Below are 27,422 nucleotides of genomic sequence, written 5' to 3' on the forward strand. Positions count from 1 at the left end.
TTATTATTTATTTTTATACTCTTAAAAACTTTCCACTATGAAGTCAAGCTACAGAGCAGCCAGCAATTAGCCAGCTATTATTACAGCAATATAGGGGTGCAAAATATCTCTCAGATTATCAAGGGCCATTTCTCAGAAGTTGCATGCATCAGAGTATATCACTATAACATCACTATAAACTTAACCGAGCGCTGTCTTAAAAGTAACCTTCACTCCTTTGTCCTAACCATTTGGACTTGTAAGACTGCTTTGGAACCTTTCCTTGTAATCCTTACAAAGCACCTAATTGACAGTTTCAGTTTCTATGCCACTCTGGTTTTGTAGCTGTTTCTTTCAGTGCTAACTTTGTCCTTTAGCTGAAGTAGCTTTATTTTCTAGTGCTGATTCTCCTGATGCCTTTATTGACGGCAATCGTATCTCCTTCAAGCCACCATTTTGCTAGGTTGAACAAGCTAAACGCTTTTAGATGACTTTCATAAAACAGGTTTTGCAGTTCACTAAGAGAAAAGCCTCTGCTCTATTTCAGCCTGAGTGCCGCCAGCGAGAACAGCGGCGGAGGAAGGCAGTAAGCATACAACGGCGTTCGTACTTCCTTCTCTCAGAGTCACATTGATCTGCACCATACTGCCATCTGGTACTGCTCACAGGCATCTTTGATCAGCTCAATAATTTACAGCTAATAGCTTTTTTCACTAGTCCCCAGGTGAATAACCTTACAATTAACAGGATTTGTTGCTATACCTTTTCTTTCACTCCAGGTCTCAATGATCCCCTGGTTTTTCAACATGTTTTGATCCTCTCTTGTTTTGATAATACCTGTCAACTTCATCCATCAACAAATTACCTCATTTTTTGTTGATATGGATAATGAAAATGCTAATCCGGGTTGGTCCCCAAAAATAATCCTTGAGAAATTACAGTGGAGATCTTCTCTTTCTGTATATTCTGCCTTGCAATACAATTTCCCATTTAGCCAAGTCCTTAGCCACATTCTAATCCCTTTATAATCACTTTATTCTGCTTCTCTAATTTCCCATGTGACTGAATATCAGACATATTACTACAGTTCCAAAAGATGAGAGCTAATGTATTTTCTTTGTCTAGAACAATCTGATATCTTTTCCAAGAAAATCATGCTCTTAGTCTGGGATGACCTGCTTTTTAGACTCATCTTCTATCTACCTACATCTCTCTAATTACTACCTCTATTTTTTCCTTGAATCTGTTTACTGTTGCACTCATAGATACATTAGACTTTTGGGGGTGCTTCTGCATATTAATTACATATATCTAAAATTAGGTAATTGAATGATTCTGCAGGATTTTACTCACTTGTTCCACCACCAGGACTAGTTAGAACTAGTGAAGGATGCGGTGCTTCCATGCTTTTATGAAGCGTAGCCACAGCAATGATTTTCCTTTTATGTATGCATAGTTTGGTGACATCTTCGTCCGCTTTAACATCTTCAGCAGTTCTTTGCTTCACAGCAGCTCCAGGATCAAAGTTAAAGACCTGAGAGTAAAAATTCCAACATTTAAAATAATGATTATAGGCAGCAAACTCATGCAATATACCTAAATCAGAAATTTTACATAGAATTAGATTTGCCTCTGTTCCTTAGAGCTAGCTGACTGCTCCTACTTGCCCAAGAGATACCTTTGCAGTTGTTTCAAAATTATGAATAAAAAGTGAATGTATTTATAATAAGTAAACAGAGTCATGGAAGTTGTCATCTAGCAACAGAACTTTAACACTCCTCAGTATACAGCGTAGGGAGAAAAAGGAGAAAGGACCCACGTGTGTTTAAGAAGAAAAGTTTACCATTTGTGTATAGACCATGAAATTGTGAAGCTGACACTGAAGCTATCACCTAAGTCAGCGTCTCACTCTGATTCTCACATGTTAACATGACTCTGTCGACAGTAGGTTTCCAAATAGGAAAATGTTCAAACACCATAACCCCCAAGTCAGATCTTTTCCACGAGGGGAGAAGGCAGAGGGGAGATTAATTTTGTATTTTATGGTATATCTTTGGGTGTATACCACTTACCTTATTTTATATATATGATCTGAACAGAGATTAAGTCATGGCATAGCACATCAGCTGACATAGTTAGCTTATAAAGATCACAGCACAGAGATCAAAAATAATGCTTTTTTTTTTTACCTTGGGAAGAACAAGAGGACATTCTAGGCCACACTTGCATGTTCCATCAGTCAGCAAGTAAGTCTTCACCTGCTCCAAGCAGGATAATAGAGACCCACTGGGACTGTAAAGGAACAGAAATGATGAATACAAGTTATCTGATAGGTCGTGACTTCTATCTCCCAGCCTAACAGCTCGCATAGAGTGTGTTTAAATTAACACAGCTAAGATTTCACATTTTTGTTTCATAGTATTTCCTGCTTTTAGTCCAGAACGCAGATGATACTTCTAAAAAACAGCCAAACCCCCCACAAATTTAAAGTATGATTTTATTATAGAAAGATAAACACATCAAGTGCAGAAAGAAAAGAAACTGAGACTATTGATATTTACTATTCACATCATAGTCCTGCTTGAAAGCCTTAACTACTGCCTAGCTATACTAAGATTATTTTTCTCCCTCCTCTAAAGTATAACACACAGGCAGAATGCAGTCCCCATGGACCTCCTCCCCCTCCATCACATCACTGCCGTTCCATGCAGGCATGACAGTCATCTGTACTTTTCAGGACTGGGACCTAATTTAAAAAGAAAAAAACCACAGAAGTGTCTTTGGAGAAGTACGAGACAACAAGAAAAGGGGGCACAGTAAGAAAACTGTTTGGGGTTGGGTCTCTTAGTTTCATAAACAGTTTGGTTTCATTCATTCTCACTCAAAGTGAGAAGTTTTACACCAAGAAGCCAGTCCAGTGAGTTTGTGATAAACTGCACTTGGATTTCTCTAACTCCCACCAGAAAATCATTATCTTCATATCCAAAAATAGGACACTGGAAATTCTGTTACGGCAAAATCACTAATTCATAAGATGAAAAAAGTTCTCATGTCACAAGCTTCTAACTTCCAGATTGCTCTTTATTGCTTAGCCATCTAAACTGTTTATCAGGGAAAGAATACAATAATTTATGAGGACTGGCTAAAACACTGGTTCTTAATGGTAGCTTTAAACAGCCCTTATTTAAAAAAAAACCCAACCAACTTAAGTGGAATAGTTTGGATCATGAAAAGAGTCAAGAGTCAGAATTCCAAACTATGATGAACTTTCGTAGTTAAAACCCGATGTATAAACACCTAATTCCGCACAAGAACTAAGTCACATATAAAGCAACATATGCAACTGACATTAATAAGTTATGCTGACAGTTTAAGTAAGTAATTTATTTGCCAGACTTGCCCTGAACTAGCTATTTCAGAGACAACTGCCCAGGTTGAATATGTGTAACAGTGACAGTTCTGAGGGTAAACAAGATAAAAGAGCAATCTAAAAATAACATTACAGGTATGAAGTGATAGATGGGTCAGAAAGTCTGTCTTAAATTGAAATACTGAGGGAGCAGGGGGAAATTACCCTTTATTTTTATTTATTTTAAATTCAGCTATAGACTGATTAAACCACGGTGCTACCATGATCACATTTTAACTCTGTGAGTATCACTTGTCCTCTACTTTGGATCCACATCTCCGGTGCTGGCTGATCGCTTTGGGTTTTCCCAACCTGTTCTGACTATGCACACAGGAACGACTGCTCACCCCAGGCAAGGTCCACACCTGAAGATGTAACAGCTACTCGTGCAAGGAACTCATGGCATTTGCTCTACACTCTCTCATCTACACACAGAACCTCTACAGACACTTTCTGTGATGCTTAAAAACTCACGTTTAAAGGTGTCCCTGGGAAAATGCTCTGGAATCAGGATGCCATTTTATTTAGTAAAAAGGGCTCACTGAGCAGCAAAAGTAAAGCTATACCATCAGAGTTCATTTCCCCCCCTATTTTTAGAATAAAGCAATTTTAAATAACCTTCCTTGGCATTTGGTTTGCCTGCACACCCATCTCCAGTTCAGGCACAAGGAGATATACCAGAGCCCAGAAACGACAGACCTGCAAGGCACATCTGTACTGCACCGACGATCAGTGGTGTAAAGGACGGTCTGGATACTCACGCTTATCAGGACTGCACAGATCATTCCACCAGATCTGTGGCATGTGGGATTCAGCATCCCTACTGCACATATATGCATGGTTATTTCTCCATAAGAAACAACAAAAATTTAAAAAGGCCCATTTTTTCCTGTTTCTGCCTTGTTCCTGGGCAGACCTATGTAATTGCGAAGTATCTTGTGTGTGCACAAATTTCCTCATACTGCAAAGGATAATTCACAGCTTCCTATCTAAGAAACTACCAGGTTCTTTTCAGCACATAAGGTCATCCAGAAGTTTTAGGCCTCCCAAAGAAGCAAGAAAGAGCAGATTATAAAATATATTAGGATCTGTTACTGCCAGTTGTGAAATCTGTTCCTATTATTAAAGAGCTTTTCCCAGTTCATTCCCCTGATGACTACTGACGAACAGTAAACTGAAGAAGAGATTTAGGTCTTACTTTAAGACAGTGTTTTACTATGAAAAGCAGAGACTCAACTCACTGCTTTTACCAGGTGATAAACACTGGTTAGTTAATGCTTTTAATCCAAATAAACTGTTGCCAGCTGACAGAAGATGCGTGCTTTATAAGGAGGCACAAATAGAATGAGTCCTTACTCAGCTGGGATCATCTATTCTAGTTAAATCACGTCAGATCTTAATATATACACTAATTTTCCCTTGGATAGCTTTTGAGTCAATATTGTTTGACCTTTCATTCTCTCGATAAATGCCGTGCGTATTTTCAGGGTGGTTGTTCCTCCAGAAGGGCAGTGCAGCACCAGAGCAGGTTACCCAGAGAGGCTGTGGAAACTCAGTCCTTGAAGATGCAGCTGGTGAAAGCGAGGGCTGACCTGATCGAGTGCTACGGATGCTCCCTGTCAAGCAGGAGGTTCGACTATTTGACTTCTGTCCTTTCCAACCAACGTGTCCTACCCTGCGCTTTTCATCGAGCAAGAATGTAAGAGCTGTGGACCATACTAAGCGCCCCTCCTTAATCAGAATGGCTTAGAGAAGGCAACTAGAAAAGTAACCCTTGGGAAAAAAAAAAATGTATGGGCAAAGCTTGGGAGGAGGGCAGAAATAATACAAGCTTCCCCCAGATGAAAAAGGCAACTGGTAAGCTTGATTAATAGAATAAATACTGTTTTGTGTGGGCAATTCAGAACAGAAATATGAAGTGAGTCGTCCTGAACAATGAGAATGTATCTAAAAAGAAGACAGAAAAGCAAGTAACTGTCAGAATTATACCAAATTTACTAGTTAAAAAATGTTAGTCATAGGTTTGAAGAAGCAGCACCAGCTTTCTGACCTGCTTCTTATAGCGGGATAAAATGAAGTTCAAAAGCAGGTAGGATCATCAGGTATATAAAAATACCAAAGCATTGTATGTCCTGATGCCTGTCTATAGAGATGACAGGAAAAAACACAACCCACAACTTTTTCTTTCTCATTGATTTTTAACTAAGGCAGAGGCCCAGTAAATTACAGCTGTAATGAGAAATACAAGGGGAAGGCGATTTATCTTTGACATGCATATCACTGACATGGATTTTGTTTGATTCTGCTAATTGAGAATATAAACAAGAAATCCTGGAATGCATTTGATCTTTTATGGTAGTTTAGTGTAAAACTGGAGTATGCTTTGACTCATTAAAGAATTCTGTATTGGTAATACATAAAATGTTGTGAAGATGTGGTTATTTTAATCACAGAACAGTGGAATAAGATTAAGCAAATAACAGACTAATAATCACTTAAACTTCTGTGATGTGAAACTGATGTACCCGTATTTTGTTAAAGATAACTTTGATCTTTTTTCCAATAACACTTAATTTATAGTCTGTTTGTCTGAACAGATTTATTTAATAGTAATTTCAGTGTATTTCTTTGTGACTGTTCCAGGGTAAAGCAAAAAAAAAATCCAATAAGCTAACAAAATAAAGAAATAAAATGCCTAAAACTTTGGATTTAGGCTTGTGTTCCTATTTTTTCTACATAAGAAACATGGCGAATCCATAGAAGTAAATCTTGTTGGAGAATGTCAGCGATACTAAACACAGAACCTTCGCAGGGCATATAAAACCTGATGTTTTCTGCAGCAACTAAGAAGTCACAGTATTTACATTTCCTGTCAAAAGTGGGTAAGTAAAACACAAAAGTGTTATGGAGACCTGGACCACAAACCCAGAAAAGACTTAGGCAAAAAGAGCTACAGAATGTCAGGATAAAGTTGCATGGCATGAACTGAGCTGAAGGCTTGTTGCTGATGGAAAAAGAAAGCCCCACTCCACCTTACCCGCCACGAGCTGTCTGCACGCCTGCTCACCACTTGGGATTCGACCAGCAAAGGGCTCTGACAAAAAGCCTGTACTGGTCCAAGGAGAAGGCAGTGCCTATGCATCTGGGAGCAGGCAAAAGACAGCAGACGTTTCTCACCATCTCAGACGTGACATATCACTAAACCTCTGGTTGGTTTAATTGTAAAAAGTTTGAATAATAAAGACACTAACTAAGGTTAAATCTGCTACTGCTTAGCTTTAAAACCCATATGACAATAATAAGTAATAAAGAACTATTCACGCCTAAAGCAAAATGTATAGCGAGGATTATCAAATTTTCAAGAACAAGCAATATCAGATTTGAGAGTACGTTAAGGGCATGCAAATGGCACAACTGACACAAGCGGACTCCACTAATAGCAGAAAAAATGATCACGCACTTCAAAGGAGCAAGCCCTTGAAGTTTCTGAGTACAAAAGATGAGCTGAGTCACTCATTTACTAATCCACACCTTCTGGCAAAGCTACAACAAAACCAAACCCAGCAACCACCTCAGATAACCTTACCTGATATAGAGCACTCCACTTTGGTCCACCCGTCGCTGCCAACCAACGGGAACTTGCACTGCTGGTGGCCCTCCATCCGTGTCCCCTCCGTCACACTCCTTTCCACCATTCATTTTTCTGTTTCTGTTTATGAGTCTTCAAAGATATCAACAGTAAGATGATATCCTTTTACTACATGTCATCATGGCCTCCCGAAGGCAGCCATTCAGTACACCTTTCCCCAAACTGTACAAAGTGCATTGGGAGGCTCCAGCTCAGTTTGAAACCAAGTCCTTAAAAGTGGCCATTTTTGTTAATGAGTCAGTTTCCCATTATAATCCACATTAAATATGCAATGTTTAACTCCTTATATATTCATAAGGATGAACTATATAGATAAAAATTAGTGCTTCCAACTTGGGAAAATCATAATTCACCAATCCTTTGTTACCTGTCAAAAAGGAGAATGGGGAAAAGGAGAATTTCTAGTTCAACAGCATGGCTCCAAGCTTGATGACTGTCTAAGATAACTTGTATTTTGTGAAAGCTCGTCTCATTTTTATAAATATGAGTCAGATCTAATACCTCCAGGTATTATACCCTTTATATGCCACATTCTTTTTGTTTTCTTTTTATCTTCCGTTCATTATCCAAGTTGTCTTCTTGAGTTTCTTTCATGACTCCCTGGCTCCAATAAAACAGTCTGAAAAATACAGATATAGAAAACACATGAACCATTTTCTGAAGTCTTCCAGCCCAGTTCAGTAACTCATGAAGATCTGTACAGCTGCATCCATTTAAAGAGCTTAGAATCAAAATTTAAAATTTTAATGGAACCATCAAAATAAGGTTTAGAGTAAATATAATCCTGCTAGCACATTCTATTTCTGTGTGGATGCAAGGGAGCTACATCTTAAAAGCTACGAGACTGCAACAGTTACTAAACAGTTAATGCACAGTGTGGGTAAATTAAGGAATGTATCTTTTAACTGAATAGTTTCACATATGCTTCTGTTCAGAATTATCAACAGATGACTAGCTCAATTAATGCCCTTTAAAAATTGTTTATAAAACTGAATGAATGTAATGTGAAGGAAGCTGCTTCTAGGGTTGAAAATATCCATAAAAATGAAAAAACCCTGCAGTTAGACTAAATTAAAATAATCACCTTACAAAGAATTGTATAATAAAAAGGGAAAAGCCAGCATCAATACACTGATCTCAGAATACCTATGAAACAATCTGAATATCATAAGTGATAAACCCCCTCTGTACGATTACACTGTATGAGCAAATCTTCATGACAGAAGTTCAGAATGATGTGAACTGTGCTATTCCCCCCAAACAGTTTTTCAAGTTGACCAGGTGAGACTTAACTCTAGCGATTGGACATTTTCTTACGGCGAGACAAATTGGAATATGGGATTCAAATAGAAAACGTGTCAGAAAAAACAACAATCCTAGAACTCAAACATAAGATGGCATTGGTGACGGTTGTAGTAACAATGCTAAAAGGTTTCATTTGGAATTGCATGTCAATTCTGCTTTATTCCTAATGCTAATGTTATGCTAACACTTTAAAACATAGTAAATGTTACTGTAGACCTGACCAATTTTACTAAGAAAAGGTTTTTTGAGATAGAAATGGAACATAAAGACTTAGAATCCTGCAACAGTTCCAACAATAGTACCAACAACACATTACATGTATATTTAACGTCAACAACAGCTTCTTCCTTCAAGACCACTCAAGGAAGACTAGAGAAGCATAAATATAGTCCTTGAAAATATTCCCTTAAGTACAGTTATGCAGTACATTCTCTTTAGATGTGCTACTTATAAATTTGAAGTTCAAAAGGCTACATAAATTAAAAAAATAGCCATGCTATTTACAAGAACAATGGAAGAAAGGAGCTGGCTGGACATACAACCTTGACTAAGGTGCATGGAATCTAAAAGATAGCATGTGATTTTCAGAATAAAGAGAGCGATTTTCTGCAGGACAAAGCCTTCTAGAACAGCCTGGCGCTGTTTTGCAGGGACCTCTTTCAACTTTCCTGTACTGTGGAGCACTCCAATAGGATGTAATCCTTGGCCAGCTAAAACCAGGGGAGGGATGAGGAGACTACGTTGAGATCCCGCTCACTGACAGCGGAGAGGTGACGGAGTACCAGCTAGTGAAGGTTAGAGTGAATGTCACATGAAACACCTTGCCACCTCTCATATGAAAGCAATCTACCCTTTAATCTCTAAATCTGGTACACAGAAAAAGGATTTGGAGAGCACTAGGCAACAGTTCAGGACTCTCTCAGGTTTTCAGTTACAAGTTTTGGTGTTTGATTGGTTTTATCCTGATTAAGAAGACAGCAGGTGATGTTTCATCAAAACCAAGGCAGAATTTACCTTTGTTTCAGCATTACTGCTGAATGCTGCATTGGTATTTTAATTGCAGGTCCCATGTAAGGCTAAAATAGGTAAATTATTTTCATATTATTTTTCATGAAAATTGTCTTTCTGTAGCACAGCAGAATCAGAATCAGAAAATACGTATTTAAAATACTGGAAGCACTTAGTGCAGAGGAGGTTGCTCACCCCTGAGCCCAGTCTTGCTGTGGCTCATGTTGCTATTTAGGGCAATCACACTGGATACATTACAAGAAAGCAACAGCCATCAATTTCTTTTTTGCACAAGGAGCAAACGATGCTTTGAAGTAACCTTCTATTTCTACTGCTTCTGCAATGCCCTGCCTCAGCTAACATCCCATTCCATCACCACCATAATACTTATCATCATCTAATCAGCTAAACCATTTTTCTGTACTGCACATAGCTTGAAATAGTACTAAAAGAAGCAAAAGAATTCACCTAACTGCTTCTTCTGTGGAAAACATCTGAATATTTTTACTCAGTACAATGAACTGAAATAAAATGGCTGCTTCAATCACATACCTTCAGTCAAAGTTTATTATTTGTATGACGTTTTCTTGAGGAATACTAGAGACTAAATAACTGGAAACTAACACAAAGATTCGAGTGATGTAAAAAATAAAGATGAATCAGAGCACCGGTAAAACAATCCAGTTCCCATTCTTCCCCAGGTACAGAAATACTTCAGGCACCACACTCGCTCTAAGCAGAGAACAGAACAATGCTACTCCCAGCATCCAGGAGTATGACCTTTATCTCGTAATTTACTGTGCTCATATGCAAGTTGGGGTCTGTGAGACTCACCGATGTGCCTGTGTGCAATGAATTACAGAAGAGGGCTAAGGCTCCCTGGAAGCTTCTTAGTACGCAGCTTATAAGTAACTAGCCATGTAGAAGTACATAGCTAATCAGTGTGTAACTAGCCATGTTTTATAGGAAAACGCTCATGGAAGTGAGATTTTTTCTCACTAAACCCCAGCACAGTCCTGTGCAGTTTTCCACAAACAGCAGGCAATAAAACACCCAGCACATCTTGCAACCCTTGCGCTTTTCTATTAGGCATGAATGGCAAAATTAAGAGGGTGCCATTGATGTTTCGGTCCAGAAATCCTTCATTAAACTGCACGTGCAGAGTTGCTATGCGTTATTTTATTTAACTGCATAACACCATAGAAAAGTTAAGCATAGTACAGGTCACTCCAGGAAGAGTTAAGCCCCTCAAATCTGATTCAACAAGGGACAGCTGTTGTGTTTTCCCAATAACCAGTTATCAGCCAAAGAAAGAAAATGGAGCTAAGGAAGACAGCAGTGAAAAAAAAAAAGAGGATGAGAGTCACTTAAACCTGGCTGGGTCTGGCTTGCCCACCCTATCGCTGGCGGAGGCTGGGTTTATAATACATTTTACAGGACAAGGCAGCCTAGACACGAAGCTGCAAGTTGAAAGGGACAGCTGAGGAGACAGTGGCACTGCTCTATTAGGTTTGGCAAACTGTTCCGTGATTGAAAAAAGGCATTGAAATGCCAGTAGGGATCAGCCTGACCGTGAATGCTCTGACGTACGGAGCATCCAGTAGACTACTCAAACCTCTACACTTCGTACCAGTCCGGAATCTTCCAACTCGACTGCAGAAAAATCCCGTCTCTTGATGTACCATTTTCCCCTTCTCCATCAAAGTATTCTATCTGAAGTACTTTGGATTGGGATAGAAAATATTTGGATTCTGGACTAAATCCAAAGTATTTTGGACACTGGATTCTATCCAAAGGTCTGATTTTCATCAACCCATGTAATAAATACCTCTTCTCTGTAATCTCATAACAACTCCAGACAACTCATGTTATCTCACCACAAGTAACACAACTTTCCACATCTAAATCAATTACTTCTTTTTTCTGTGCGCCAAGACATGCCATTTAGATTTGTTTTGCAGTCCAGTTTCATTACAATATGCTTAAAAATATTTCATTGGAGAACTATGCAAAACGACACTGAATTGTTTGCCCCCCTTTAGACCCCTCAAACCCCTCCCCCCCTTGGAAAATTTCTCCTTAATTTTCACATGCTGAAAGTATGGTTTCAATTTTTAATGCAACTGTCTCACTTTTCAAAAAAAGTTGCACTTTAGGAAGCCTTTCTGCACACTCAGCTGTTAATGTTTACTTTAACAATTTTCTAGTCAAGCGGTGTAATTGAAAACTTGGTACAAAGTAAAAAGAAACTTAAATTACATACTAATAGTCTGGATTCAGATCTATCACATATGATATGAATACCAATATAACATTTATTTTATTAATAAGGGAGATAAAGCCCATCAAGACAAATTTTGACAGCCTAATGTTGTAGAGATGCTTCAATTCTTTTTTCTTACATGAAAACTTTTAAGTGTGCCTAACAATTTCACGTATCACAAACGCTACTTTGAGGTCTACAATCAACTATAGCCTCTCTGATGTGCAAAACCCAGTGCTTACTTATGGACTGACCAGATCGGGGGTAAAAAGTTTTGCAAACACTTAGAATGTATACAAAACTCTGCTTATAGATACAAATTGCAATCTCATTTCCCAGGCTTTCCTTTCTATCACAGAAACACTTAAAAATACATTCAGAAATTGAAATGCCCTTAAATCACAGTCTTGGGGTTTTAGAACTAACAGGAAGCTTTAGCTTCTTAAAAAGCATTATTTTCAAACCAGCAGACTTAAAGTGAGTTCTTATTTAGTTATCGCTTCCACATTATTAATCTGTTTAAGTCTATCAAAGCAATTAGTTAGGATTCTCCTGTATCATCCAATTAGATACAAATGTTGCATCAGTTTTTGGGAATGCTTTTCCATTCTGAAAAGAAGTATTCTCTTGCCTAATTAGATTGGTATTGAATACTTTATGAAGCCCTATTTTTAGGCGAGTGATTCAACAAACAAATGTGCCTGAAGTATAAAGGAAACCTTTCTTCCTTCAATCTTATCTCATTGTACTGGTATCCAGGACTATAATACAGCTGTATACATGATATACTCTGGCCTTTCGTTTGAGAAAGACATCTTCATCTTACTCGTAAATACAGAGTATTAAGAATACATTGCAACAACCAGAAAATTGATCTGCACTGAATGACTTAATTAAAATGATACATTTTAAATTGTCCTGGTGCTGCATCAGTTTATACCAGTCCAACTACCTTTGGTATTGAGTTATTGTGAACTGTGTAAAGGACAGTTCTACAGTATACTGCAACCAGCATTATTCCTAATTTATACTACTTTTGATGCTGTAGAACTTTTCAGGATTGGAAAATCCCAACGTAACAACTCTATAAGATGATAGCTATTTGGATTATTTCACTCATAAATAGCAAAAAACCTTCAAGAGCTCAGGCCACTGTACCTGTTTCTACACCCACACTCAATGACCCTTACCAGTAGCCCACTGGATATGCCCCACTTCAGCCAGCCTTGCTTACGTGCACATGGGCAAACAGAACTCTATTAGTATTTGCTTTCCTCTGCTGCCAGACTAGATGAGCAAAGCAGTCACTTCAGACCTACTATTTAGGAATCTACACTAATAAAACAATAAGGAAAAGATAGTCACTGAGAAAAAGCCTGATTTAAGTTCGGAGATTTTAGCTGATTATTAAAGAGCACAAAATATGAATCTCTTGGGAGTATTGTGGACCACTATGCTGTTAACTGATCAGAAATTGTAACTTTACTTTTGATATCCTTCCTACCAATGTCCACGGTGCAGGTAAAAATTAAGAGTTCATTGAGCTGCACTATATCCCCTATTTAGGAGATCTAACCGTGCCATTACAGTTATCCAAGCAATGGCTGACCTGGAAAGGAGCACGATTCTTTAGCATTCCTTCTTAGTGCATGTACAGTACCAAACCCCTGAAACTTTCTCAAAGTATGCCTGCCCTTTATACATGTCTATCTGTGCAACTCCCAGAGTTGGGAGCAACTGGGGTTTTCACTTCCAGTGAAAGAACAGAGCAAGTACATTCCTTCAAGAACTCCTCTGTGTACACATGTGCACATGTACAAACACAGAGCATCCATGAAAGGCTTTTGACAAATAGCAAAATTCAGCTACATGACAGTCCAAAAAGATGGCAGGAAACAAAAGGATTTTCTTTTTAAGCCTCAGCTCTGTCTACTCTAAGAATTTAATAAATACAACAGCCACCCGATATAGCCTATAGAAGAATACAAGAGCACCATAATGCTCTTTCAGGCCTTTCACCACATCAATTTTTTTCTTTACAAGGGAAATAGGTCAGAACTGTGTGCATGTGACACAGGCCTACTCTACTGTCAAAATAATGCAGGCACTCAAGATTTTCAAAAAATTAAGACTAATATTTGGTATGCAATTTAAATCAACAAAGTTACTCTGTAGATAAGAATCATGTCACCATTATCAAAACCTTTGGTAGGGAATATTATGAAAGAGAGTATTACTAACCTATATGTTAATAAGTGAAGAAATGTTATTACATCCACTTTGTCACTTTAGGGGAACTCATATAATGAAAAGAGGAACTTGTATAATATACAACGTCCATCTTCAGCAACCTACCAATCTAAGAAAAGCAAACCTGGACTCAGATGTTTTCTGTCTCTCTCTTTTTTTTTTTTCCAATGGCTAAAAGCCATTCATACCTTACTTTTCAGTGGTCTTGTTTCAATCTGCAGGCATAAAGCTTTAACAATCTTACCCAAAATGCTTATTTTGTTATTCTCTGAAACAAGACAGCAAGTAAAGCATTCCACAGCAGAGAACTGCAAAGCAAGGTTCCTAGCTAAGGATTTTGAAGGACCATGTTTCCTATAATATAAAGAGAAATTACACTTGAACTCTTTTGCCTGAAAAACTTTTCTTCAGTTCTTTTTCTTCTTTCTCCACCACACAGTGATGATGCATCGTCACTATGTATCAGTTCTGCAACTGGGAAGGCTACTTCTTCTGGGTCCCCTTTAAGTTTTGTTTGAATAGGAATTTCTGCCTCCTCCAAACCCCATGTTGCCATAAGAAAGGCACAAATCTTAAACTATTCTGATTTCGTTGATGTAATGCTTTTCCATAATTTAGTATTCTGGAACAAACATGAGCAAATCTTAATTCTCTGCGGCCTGAGGTCTCTTTCATGGTTTTAACACTGAAATTTTTCTGTATCATCATTCTGTTAGCTCTCTAAGAGCCTATCAAACTCTAGAGGAGTCTATCAGGGAAAGTTAGCATGACTGCTCGTCAAGAAAAAAAATGACTGCAAAATGTGGAAGAAAAAAAAGCAATTCGTGCCTACATGAGAGAATTCAGACCTTCCAAGACCAACTGCCACAACAGAAGAAGACATTAATATAGAAAAATCCACTTTGTCACAGTGGGATTGCTTTCCCTAACATAACACACAGATTCATTAGGAAATGACCACTGCAGACATTTACATTTGTCCAAAAAAGTGATAAGGAACTTAAAACTAACATAAACTTAAAATTCTAATAGCAGCACAATGATTATTATAGAATGATTTAGCTATAAATATTTTAAAGTTTCAGACCAAAGTTAAAACTACTTCAAAAGGAGATCAGAGCACATGAATTAACCAGTAACAAACTACTTTCCATTCTCATGATTTAGAGCTTCCAAAATTCTGAAATTATTAAATATAGTTTCATAATGGTTTTATAATGAAGATCATATGAATTTCAGGAAAAAATTGATACAGAATGTTCTTAAGGTATCTAATAAACAAATGCAGAAAATAAATAGGTAGTAACTATTTGTAAGTGTTCGGTTCTCTTGACAGCTTTGCTCTATGTTATTGACTTACCGGTTACTAAGGAAATACAAATTTGTGGAAACAGAAATGTTAATTTTACAAGAAAACAGTATTTAAATTTAACTATTTCACAACCTGAATGTAAAAACTCAATTAGATTTTAGATAAGCAGCTTAAAAAGGAAAAAGTCAGACTGCAAAAAATATGGTGAAAGGCTCCAAGCTGCTGGCATTGCAATTACTGGATGAGCCCCAGATCTCCATTAACTGTGCACTGCGATATCAAAAATCAAGCAATAAATGGTAAAAATGAAAATCACACTCCCGTATCTAAAATGCAGAGGTCTTCATAAACTATATAAACCTCCTTTGTATTAGGCACCTTAAGTTCAGGACATGGCAATATTTAAATAATTTGAATAATTCAGACCGAGTTTCTGTGCAAGAGAATGTCAGAAACATAGTAGGATTGCAAATTAAACCTGTAAATTATGCTTTTATGCCAAAGGAATAAGTCACATGACTATGCTATTTTTAGATACATAGATTTTTTTTTTCTCCAAGTGCTAATTTTTAAATTGTTTACTGAGTTATGTATCCCTACTCAGCAATTTCCCTAATGAAAATACTCTTAAGATATTAAAAATATATGGTAACATAAAAATCAGCTATTCAGACACCTTAATGCAAACTCTACAGCCTTATCTGGCATATATATAATAGTGTTTGAGAGCTCGGGCTGCCTCTCTGAAATCCGGTATGCTACAAACCTGTACAATATGATAGATGAATTGCTGGCATTAGTAGATTATTACTTACTGTCTTTCAGTGATACACTAATTGAATGTGTAAGTATTTGGAGAATTTGGCCCTGCGGTTTTATTTAAGAGACAGACAATTCTGTTTTCTAAAAAAGGACTCAGAAGTTTGAGGATATTTAAAAAAAATAAAATGTGGGTGATTTTAATCCTTTTAAATGCTTCCACTCCATGAAAATTATGACAAATATTTCTTTCTTGATACACAAGAGGTCCATGAATTCTAAGTTTAATCATTTTTAAATGAATCTCTATGAAGATTTGTATACATGACCTTTCCATCTACAGCTTTTTATTCCACTTACACTGGTCTGAGTCAGCTGTTTTATGAATATACCATCTGATTGAAAAATAGTCTTTCTCCCCCTCATATTAAAACAACACATTTGGTTTGTTATTTAAGATCGATTAAGTAAGTAATGCACACACAAAGTACTTTTAAATATACTAATTAACAATAGGGCACAGGAGATAGATATATATATATATATATAAAAAAAAAAAGCCTGACCTTTTTCCACATTAAGCATTAGATTGAAGGTGGATATGTTCATCTTGTTCATTCCAAGCTGAAAAATAAATAATCAGTTGAAAGAGAAGATAAGCAATAGTAAGCGATGCAGTCCAGACAGGATGTTAAGATTTCAATATGAAATGATTCTTAATTATTTCTTCATATTTATAAACACTTAATCAGAGAGGTTTCCTAGAATATTATTGCTCCTTTGAAATTCTGAAATAACTGTTTCCACACCATATTTTGTACACACTTAATTTCCATAAAACATCATGAGCACAGGAAAAAATTTCTAATATTTAAGAAAAAAATAATGTACAACTTCTTTTTAAAAAAATCTACTCTACTAAATTTTGATCTGTATTCTGGCAATAAAGATGTTAAAAGTTTTCAACTGTACACACACCACTAGTTTCAAATAAGATTTTGTGCTTCATGAGTGAAAACCTTTCCTGGCTGGCTGTTCCACCTCCTTCACTCGGAGATTTAAGAAAGCCAAGGTATTTTTAGCCTATTAAAATGAGCAAAGTATCTAAACATTAGTATCTGTGTATTTTTGGGTTGAATTTTTATGTAACAATTATCAGACGTATTCACACTGACACCTTAATAAGGACAAATACTGCAGTCTGGCCCCTAGAAAATGAAACATTTGGGGTTTTTTGATAATAAAAAAGCATTCTGTTCTCTACTTCAGTACAGGGGTTGTGAAACTCTCCTTGGAGGTGTTTTGCCATCCAAACACAACATCATTAGGTTTAATGTAGAGCAAGATGGTACCTGGTAATGATGCTCAACTCTATCCTGCCAGGTATCGATGGCTTTGCTCACTTGATGCACTATAAAATGTGATATTACTGCATATGCAATAGACTGCACATATGCTAAGCTGGACAAAAAAGGTTTGATTCTTTTCGGAAGAAACTAAACAAAAGGGTGAGTCACAGTCAAGCTTGACAAGTATAAGATAATTCCACCAGCTCATCAAAGCAGAGAAAAGAAAAATGAGAGTTAAAGGACCACAGGCACCCAGAAATTAAAACCATGTGTCTCTTTAAGGATGCAGTACATCCAAGAGTTCAATAACAAAGCTCCAAAAAAAGATAAGAACCTAAAACCCACACTACTTCATCCCAATCGAAGGACTATGTGTTGTGCCAGATACTAACTTAAAACGTAAACCAGTTCTTTATTCTCTGAATAGGCTTGAAAAATGTCTCTGGAAATGCAGACAGTAGGGACACAACAGATTTTTAGCATGTTCTGGCACTACACTCCAAAAAGTGAGCTATTGGAAAAAATGCAGGCAAAGAACCATTTAGTCAGCTCTTCATCCCAACTTATTTAAAGCTTAATCAAAAGAAATTCATTCAGCAACACAAATATATTCTGCCACATACCACCCCCCCACCCCCCCTAAACAAAGCCATTAGTGTAATGAACAAATGCCATAAACTCTTGGCAGAAAAATCTAAGAACTATGAATTCAAGCTTACAGACAGGTACGATAGCTCCCCACATTTGTTTTGCATATATTTATTTCTTATGTTACCTTTCAGCCTACCATCTCGATGGAAATCTGAATTCAAGGAATTTAGTGGCAAACTTCCAAAGGCTGCTGAACCTGAATATCACTCCATTTTAAATAAGAGCTTTTCAAAGCATTTTATTTAAGAAAAAATGTCTTTTCGTTCAATTTTTTTTGTAATGAAAACTGCCACACATAAAGACTCTTTTATAAAAATACCACATACCTTAACCTGAAGTATATTATCAGTAATAGAAAAAGTTTGCAGGGAAACAAAACAAAGCTAATCCCACAATTAAGTTGACAGAATTACAGAAACCGAGGCGCTGAAGAGGGATCACAGGAGAGCAATCTGCTCAGCCCACTGCCAGTGGTGGAAGGTCAAAATTACCAAGATCTGTCTCTGAAAGCTGCTTGATGCATTTTTTTTTTTCACATTTCCTATCACAGATTTCATGACAGTTATAGGTAAAATATCCCAGTTTTTCATCCATATTTGCAGTCAGTTATGAGGTAAAACAAAAAAGCTTGGACTGTTTCCCTTTACATCTATCCTAGATTATCCTTTGTGCAAATTGAATTTATTATTTTTTTTTTAAATCTACAGAGCAACTGCCACCATTGCTTTTATAAAAACCTCTTATCTTTTTAAAGCCTTATGCCCATCCTACAGTGTTCTCTTTTTTCCTAGAATAAACAAACCCAATCCTTTCAGCTGTTCTTTAACAGTCCTGCTTTCTAAATCTGTCACTAGCTTGTTGCTCTGCTTTGCCGCCTTCTGGCTAATACAAATTTTTTTAAAGGGCAGTGGCCAGTACCACAAAACACAAAACATTCTACCTAAAGGTCTCACTGACAGTGAACATATACTGAGTCTCGTGTCAGACACTGCAAAAATCTCCAGTGCTCTAGGAATGAACATTTGTGATTCCCCCCCCGCCGCCCCCCCCGCCAAGCTCTCCAATTGTCTTCCTCTTACAGAGGGAACATGCAAAGGAAATTCAGAAGTTTCTGAAAACGTTCTTATTTTTAATGCATTTTCTCAAGCAAAACATGAGTACAGAAAGTAAGAGATGTTTTTCAGGAGCAAAGAGATACTTATGGAAGAAGAAGCTCAAGAGGAGAAGGTTTAGGGGAGATCTTACTGCTGTTTTGAACCAGCTAACATGTGGTGAAGGAGAAGATTGAGCCAGAATCTGCTCTGTTGTCCACAGAAGAACGAGCAGCAGAAACATGTGCAATGCGGAAACTTTTGAATACATACTAGGAAAATTAAGGCTCTGGGGGACATCTTCTCAATGTGTATGAACACCTGAAAGAAGGGTGCAAAGAAGATGGGGCCGGGCTCTTTTCAGTGGATCCAGTGATAGGAAAAGGCTGCCCAGAGAGGTTATGGAGTCTCCTTCTCTGGAGACGTTCAAAACCCACCTGGATGCGGCTCTGCACGCTGCTCTAGGAGAGCCTGCTTTAGCTGGGGGCTGCACTAGGTGATCTCCAGAGGTGCCTCCCCACCCTGGCCATTCTGGGATTCTGCGACAGCAGGTAGCAGGCACAGATGGAAACAGGAGGTTTCATCAGAGCATCAGGAAATACTTTTTTTACTGTGAGGGTGACAGAGCACTGGCATGGGTTGCCTAGAGAGGTGGTGGAGTCTCCATCTGCAGATATATTCAAACACTGTCTGGACGTGATCCTGGACAACCTGCTCTAGGTGACCTTGCTTGACCAGAGGGGTTGAACAAGATGACCTCCAGAGGCTCCTTCCAACCTCAGCTGTTCCGTGTGATCTCTAGATGCCCCTTGCAACGAGTATCTTTCTATGGTTACACGATAATTCTGTCTCATGACATCCCCAGCTACTGGTTTTGATAACTTCAACATGAAACATTACACAGTGCTTCAGAAATACAAGCGTATACATCTTTTCACCCAACATTATGGATAAAAGAATCCCTTCTCTTACACACTCAGCAATTCACTTATCTCACAATCCAGTTTTTCTTACAGACACTTGTCGTCTTAGAACCTGTTCACGTTGCAGGTTCACCAAATTAAATTACAACATGAGAATAACATACATCCTCCTTTGAATGCCATCAAATCTGAAAGCCTGCTTTTTAGAATTTAGAATATTAAGTATGGAAGCCAGAAAAGCAAATAATTTTAAATATAGCTATGTTAGGTTCCATAGGAACAATTTACAAATGCAAAAGAAAAAACCCCCAAATATTTCCCAAATTTGCATAAAATCCTACCAAAGAAGACTACTCTTCTGTTAGCTCTCTCTACTGAAAGGGACAGCTCTCCAAAAAAAGAGATTCAAAAGGAGTTGCAAACATCAAGTATTCTGTGGGAATACCATATCTATTGGTTCAGAGGTGATCAGACAGAATTCTGTATTTTCTCTGAAGAAGTGCTGATAAGAATAAAAATGTTTAAACCCCTTATTTTGATGCAACAAATATAGTAGAGATACTACATTGACTCATTAAGATGTCCAAACAATCGACTGCAGATCAACATAATTTTATTTAAAAATAAAAACACACACATTTCTTCAACTGGGGCACTTCAGATTAGGGATCTCTTCAGTCTTTTCTGGAGGGATTTAAAAAAGCTTTGGAGAAATCTTAAAGCTATGGAATTAGCCTGGTATTTATAGCTCAGTTTCCTAGCATGTTGTTTGAGCTTCCTAGGACGTTCTTTTTCTCTATCTGCTGGTTGTTGACATGGTATAACCTTATGAAAACATGTAAGAATAAAAGCATTTCATTTTATATTTTACTGTAAAGTTCTGGCTTCATCTCAGGACAAGGCAGCTATACTTTCCTACTACAATATAATCTAGGTCAAGAATGGTGCTGCATATTTTCTGATACAGATAACTGGAGTTCTATTGTTTAATTATGTCAAAATATATTACTACCAACTATGACTAATACTCCATATGAATCACACTGTCACAAACCGGTAATTTTCTTACCGTTAAAATACTGTGCTTCATATGCTGTTTCAATACAATCTGTTAAATCTAGGTCAAGAGTGTTTTTTTCTTCTTTGTTCTGTTATCAAAAAGGTCCACGTATGGGTGCACTGTCTATCGTGTACAAAGATATGAATTGCTAAATTGTTTACTTTTCTACTTCAGCACCATTAAATGTTGGAAGATGTCTGCGGTTCTTCTATTTAATTTTTTTCAGTATTGGCTCAAATCTTTTGTATTATGCTACTTGAAATACATCTTCTAACAAACTTTACTACCACCGCATAAAACTATCAAAAAATAAAAAGTTTCTCAGCTTAATAAATGCACCGATTTATTTTGAATACTTACCTACATTACTTCTCATGGTCTTGCTTCTAGTTACCTTGGGGATCTTTAGGCTTCTTAAAATTCTTGATGTGCTTTCAGCTTTGCTTTAGACAGTCTCCTGTTTGGATCTTGGTAATGGGCTATGTCCATTGAGGCTGGCTCTTTGTCTTACTACACCCCTCATCTGAGGAACTCTTGCACCCCACGTTACATCTGTTGAGACAGTTGCATTATTTCAATTAAAGAATGAACCACATTTTTATTTCACTTGATTGCTTCGTAAGCCCTTATTCAATTACTTTGTAGTATAAACTTATAAACCGTAATAATATTTGCTTTTAAAGAAGGGTAGGATGGCTCTGACTGGAACTGATAAGAAATGTACCTTTTACTACATTATGGTAGTTCACTGTCCAGAAGAGAGAGTAATTTCTGTAAAAATGAGTAGATGGGTTTTTATGATAGAACTAGTATGCATACATAAAAGGTCACTTCTTCAGACAACTTGAGTTGTACTGATGCATGCTAAAAACCTTTGACTACAGAGGCAAAATTCTAGGCTTTGCAGTTACACTACTGCAAATGGCCTTGGTTATGTAAAAGTTTCCACCAGCACTGCTGATGAGCTATTAAATGTGTCTTTTGCACAGGTACACGGAACCGGTGAACCCCCAGCTGAAACAGAACCTGGGTTATTCCATAACATCTGCCTGTTACTGAGCCATTTCTTTCCGAATCATCAGCTAAATGTTCCTGCAGCCCTCCACCGGCTGAGTTAGTTAAGCTTTGATTACGCCCATTTCAATTTCTCTGACACTGAAAGGAGTTAGCAGTCTTTGCACGACTTTAAGTCAGTTAATCAGTTCTTTTACAGGTAAAATGGATTGGATCCCATTACGTTAAAGGCATATCCAAAAGAGTTAACTGTAAGACTTTAAAACAAAAAAATTGCAGATAGGCCACACAAATAGGGTATAAGCACATCAGCCACATAAAGTACATTAGCTACAAACACCAAATACAGTATTTACTATGATTATTAAAATATCTTACTTAAGTTCGTAAGCAAAACCTTTTTGCTCTCTTAGTGATGACCTGCCATTTGGCTTTCATTAACTTTATTAGTAACACTAATTAACTGAGTTGATCAGCATCTTCCCAATTTAAGGGCAAAATCTGGGCACAGCATTTTGTAAAAATGTGTACGAAACAGTCCTGGTTGTTTGGGACTGCATTTACCGACCCCATAGAGCTTTTTGTTACTAGTTTTTTCATATGCAAACTACTTAGAAGAAAAATTAACTTGCCTAAATTCTTCTCCAACCAATACCACTCTGAAAATCATGCCCCTATAAAATTAGGAATACATGTTCAGATTTTCTTAAAGACTGGAGCACCGGAAAGCTTCCATGTTTAAACACCATACATTTAATGCTTCTGAATGTTACAGGACTTACCTGTTCTTAATACTGCATGTTTTTATGTACCTAGATTAATAACAAGGTACATCTAGCTCATAGATATTATTAAGATGATTAAAATAAAACCAAAATAGAACACATGTAGCAACAAAATCAATATTATTACTATTAGTAAAATAAAACCTCTTCCCAGTAGTTGAAAGGGTTAAACAACTTTGTTGAACAGCCCAAATCCTAAGTTTATAAATACAAGGAGCCATAGGGCTCTAAATACTGAATTTATACGACTAGAAAAAAACCACTTGCATTTTAGCAAGCGGAGAAATGGAGCATTCAGTGGACAGAGCTGCAGAAAAGGTTATGTCCTGACAAAGTCAGACAGACTGTGAAAGGAGAACAATAAAAATCTCATAAGAGTTTGAGACACACTGAACTTTCTCCTGTGAAGTGTCCACAGGACCCACAAGGTTAGGCTCTTACCAATGAGCTTTAGCTACTAGCTTCAGCTTATTGAGCAACTGAATGCCAATGTTCTCTAAATTACTCCAGAAATTCCAAATCTTAAAATCCAACATATAAATGGTGTAATTTAAATACAAGAATTTCTTCTTCCATTGCAGTAATGACAGAAATTCTTAACTTCTTTCCACTGTATATAAGCTGCATGAAATGATTCAAGGAATGAACATTTTTACGCAGGTTATTCATAAAATTAGAGATAAAGAAGTATCCATGGTTTCACAACACAGCTTATTTTTACAGTAACAAAACAAATAGATGGTATAATGTGCCACTAAAGAATCTGCATACAAATATATTTCAGATAGTAATTTAACTATGGATATTATATTCTTCATATAAAATTATTTATTAATGTTTAAGCACATTGAAAGGTATTGATAAGAGACATTTTTATGAAGAACTTCCCTTGTGCATATAATGCTAAACACAGCAAACACTGTAAAACTAATTTACTGGAAACCATTTCAATAGATGGATGAAATAGCCCAAGAATGAAACCTAAGTCATACTAAGGCTTAAAATAACTAGGTCATGTGGACAGTACCAAGGACTGAAGTAGCACCAGTAAAAGAAGCTCCTAATAAAGGCCTTGAGAAATCTATAAGAAAGCATTATTAAAATGAATTCAAACAAAGAACCTGATTTTTTTAAACTTATCTAAATAAAATAGCAATAATAAGTTAATGATAAAAATTGTCCATACTGAGCATACGGAAATGGAAACATGTAAGCAAAGCTGTAATTAAAGTCTCTGCTGAAAAAACAGATACTGCCTTAATGATGCATATGCCACTTACAAACTTACTAGCATCAAAATACTAGTACCACAGAGATCGATGACCAGCTACAGAACAGAGTTTTACAAACACTAAGCATAGACTACCGGTAATAATCAAAAGGCTCCTATATGGTGAGCCAAGAGAATTTTTGTGGCTAATTCAATAGGCTCTGCACTGCTTTTCCCCTCCTGAAACTCTTGTTCTCATTCTCTTTTTAACCAGCCTTCCTATCTTTCTTTGCCCATTAGAAACTCCAGGTTTTGTGAAAAGGAATTAAAAATAAGTGTCTGTAAAAAAACCTGCAACATATTTTTTTTTTTTCAACTAAAAACCCGACACTTGACATTGAAAAAAAAGCACTTAAATTTCTGAAGTTGGCTGTTTAATCTAAGAAGATGATTGTGACGGACTGCCCTGTTATTAAACAGCACTGCGCTGTGTGTGAAATGACCAGTTTATCATTCAGAGGTAAGTACAGGAATTAACACAGTTACTACAGCGTGTTTATTTGTCGATCACGTACACATCTGTAACGATCAACTTCCCAATGAGTTCTCACCAAGTTGCAGGAATCTACTGGTGAATGCGATGCTGGGGAAGAGGCATCTGTTTTTCCAGTGCATGTACTGCCTCGTTTGCTTTGTGAGCTTTCTATTTACATAACAAGTCTGTGCTAACGGATTAAAAAATCCTGTCCCCATCTAATCTCTTAAGATACATACAATATTCTTACAACTATGGTATCTGATGTATCTAAAATTAAAGATACTCTACTTTTTCGTAAGAAAAAATGAAAAATACCAAAAAATGACCTTCCAGTAACAGGAAAAAAACTCGGTAACTTTTCAACCGTGTTGAAAAGTAAGTCTATAAGTAAGTAGAGAAAGAGAATGGCAGTCAGCCAGCTTTCCTTTTTCTTCAGGTAGGTTTTAAATATATTTCTTCTAAACAAATCAACTTGATTATTGGCTGTTTCTTAGGTTATTCTTCTCATTTACCCTGTAGCATAACTGAAAAACACTCCAGAAGAGTTAATTCCAAATCAGAGCCATGGGCACCATCCTGGAAAATATTGGAAAAAACTTAAGAGACCTGTTTATAAGCATGCGGTCTGACTTTGCCTATTTTATTTTCAAGAATTGCTATTTTTATTTTTTTAAGTGGAAAAGTCACACAAAATCATATTTAGTAATTGCATCGTCTTGCATAATACTGAAAACAAATGCAGTATCATTAATTTCTAGTGGTGGCACTACATTACCACCAGATAAACAACACTACCTATAACACCAGCCTACTAAAAGCCCACCATTATTTTCTGACGCATCAAATAAAACAGAAGAAACAATCTTAACATTTGAAATCACTGTGTTTACAATCCATATATATGCGACAGGAAGAGTGGCGAAGTGAGAACTCACCTACCTCAAATCAGGAAGGCTGGTGGAGGTAATCCACCAGGTATTGGTGGGTCTCTGAATTTTTGGGAAGAATTAAGTGCTGTTTCTTCAAGTCTTTCTGTTTCTTTGCCCGTTTTCTTGTGATAAAGCCTCTTCTCCCTGCAATAAAACACATGTTGCACTAAAACAAGATCTGCAGAAGGACAGGGTACCAATACCCGCGCTTCACGCAGACTGCACGGGTTCTCTAACAGACTGCTGCGCCGCACTGAAACGGCAGGCGCGTTCAGAAAAGCAAACAGTGAACAAAACCGGGGAGTTTACCCAGGCGCTCTCAGTAGTCAGCGAAAAAAGGTAGAGTCCAAAGTGTAATTTAAAATAATCTAAGCTGATCCTAACCAGAGCTATATTCGGAACTGCCCTCTAGAAGGATCTCTCCTTCTTTGTTGACCGTAAACGCAAAATCAGAGGGACACCGTACTGACAAGGGCAGGCTCCAGCTCCGGCCATACCCTCCACTGCTTTACACTTGTACAGAATTTAAGGCTATAGAAATAGAGCCCACTCAGCTGGAAAATGGCTAAAAACATTTTTTAATGAGATATTCTTGAGAAGATCTCACAATAAAACTTCAGAGATCTAAAATAGTCAGAAAGATGCCCAGTTCTGCTTAAATATATAACTAATTTATATACAAACCTCCCTCTATATATACACTCACACACATACACATATACATTAACATAAAAAACCAAAGCAGCTTAGATAGCATTAAAAGTAGATTTTAGACTTGCAGGCATCTTTCCCTAAAATGCCTTGCAGATTTTCCCCCTAAAAGAGGCACAGCTAGAACTAATTCTGTGACTTGAACATGTGATGGAGAATCATGAGCTCAGCCTAAACAGAACCTCTTATTTCATTTTATTTGTATAACCTGCACAAAACAGTTGGTGAAAATATCTTTGCATGATTATGCTTGGACTAATTACAGGGATCACAGGGTTTTCAGGTTTCTCCAGCGTAGACCTGGAAGCTCAATCAATCCAGAAGACCTGGCTGAAATGAGCTCTGCTAGCTCCTCAGCAGAAAGCTTGAAAACTATGGGGACACCAGAGGTTTTCCTTGCTTCTTCATTTGCCCGGAATTTGGGACTGTTCTTCAGGAGGAAATCCCCAAGGTGTAGCCCCTTACTCATGACAGAGTGCAGAACTCAACCTTCAGCTAAAGAGCTCCTCCAGCTCCAGGCCAGGCGCTGCAGCTGGATGCTGCTCCCTCTCCTCTGCAGAGGCTAACACTGGTCCAGTGAATCAGATAAGGGAGCCGATTTGTGTTATTTCTGCGGGATTAGTCTTAACCTAGATCAGTTCCCTAATCTCTGTGCCTGGAGGAATGCTTGTGCCGGACTAGATGCTTAGGAAGGAGCGGCATGTGTACAGGAACGAGTAACTTGAAGTGGAAAGAGCAGCAGTGAATTTGGCTTATGCCAGTCCAAAGTGCTTGGAGAAATTCAGTATGTTTGTTCATTTATTTTATTTTAGAGTACCGCAGCATTGAAAATACCTTTTCACCTCCTGTTTTCATAGGAGGCCCTCAGTATACTTCATTGTTTAAATAAAAGTAGTATTTAGCTGCCTACGTATTCAAAATGTACGATCCTAATTCTAAATCAACTGCTATAGTACCAAAGAGCAGGTAGGCCTGTCTCAAAAAATCTGTTCTGAGGACCTGACTAAAGTCGTCATGAAGCTGTTGGAAATAATAATCTTGCTTCCTTACTGATTAGAATTCACATCTATTAGCTGAATATTTGCTAGACAGGGTATCTAGAGAAAATGAAGTTAGAACCTAACAGATGGCATAAGAAAAAAAGAAGCACATATCCTACCTTCCAAGACTACCTTTGCATGAACATATGGCCTTTTCCAAGGGTACTGTTCTTTTTGTATGACAACA

General features: G+C 37.3%; 1 protein-coding gene across 9 annotated transcripts in view; it reads right to left on the reverse strand.

The window, feature by feature from the left end:
• The window catches only part of MBD5 (methyl-CpG binding domain protein 5), a 145,248-nt gene that overhangs the window by 38,539 nt on the left and 79,287 nt on the right, over positions 1–27,422 (reverse strand). For 3 of the 9 annotated variants that reach the window (XM_040602752.1, XM_040602751.1, XM_040602750.1), the window contains exons 3-8: positions 25,495–25,628; positions 21,369–21,560; positions 16,501–16,558; positions 6,975–7,656; positions 2,169–2,271; positions 1,333–1,513 (exon numbers count right to left, since the gene is read on the reverse strand). In XM_040602752.1, coding sequence (XP_040458686.1) covers positions 1,333–1,513; positions 2,169–2,271; positions 6,975–7,087 — 397 coding nt within the window. In that variant the 5' untranslated portion in view covers positions 7,088–7,656; positions 16,501–16,558; positions 21,369–21,560; positions 25,495–25,628. Of the gene's footprint in view, positions 1–1,332; positions 1,514–2,168; positions 2,272–6,974; positions 7,657–16,500; positions 16,559–21,368; positions 21,561–25,490; positions 25,629–27,422 lie in introns of all 9 variants that reach the window. The other 6 variants (XM_040602748.1, XM_040602744.1, XM_040602747.1 and 3 more) reach the window with 6 other exon arrangements.

Source organism: Falco naumanni, chromosome 8 (genome assembly GCF_017639655.2).
Source record: "Falco naumanni isolate bFalNau1 chromosome 8, bFalNau1.pat, whole genome shotgun sequence".
NCBI lineage: Eukaryota > Metazoa > Chordata > Aves > Falconiformes > Falconidae > Falco > Falco naumanni.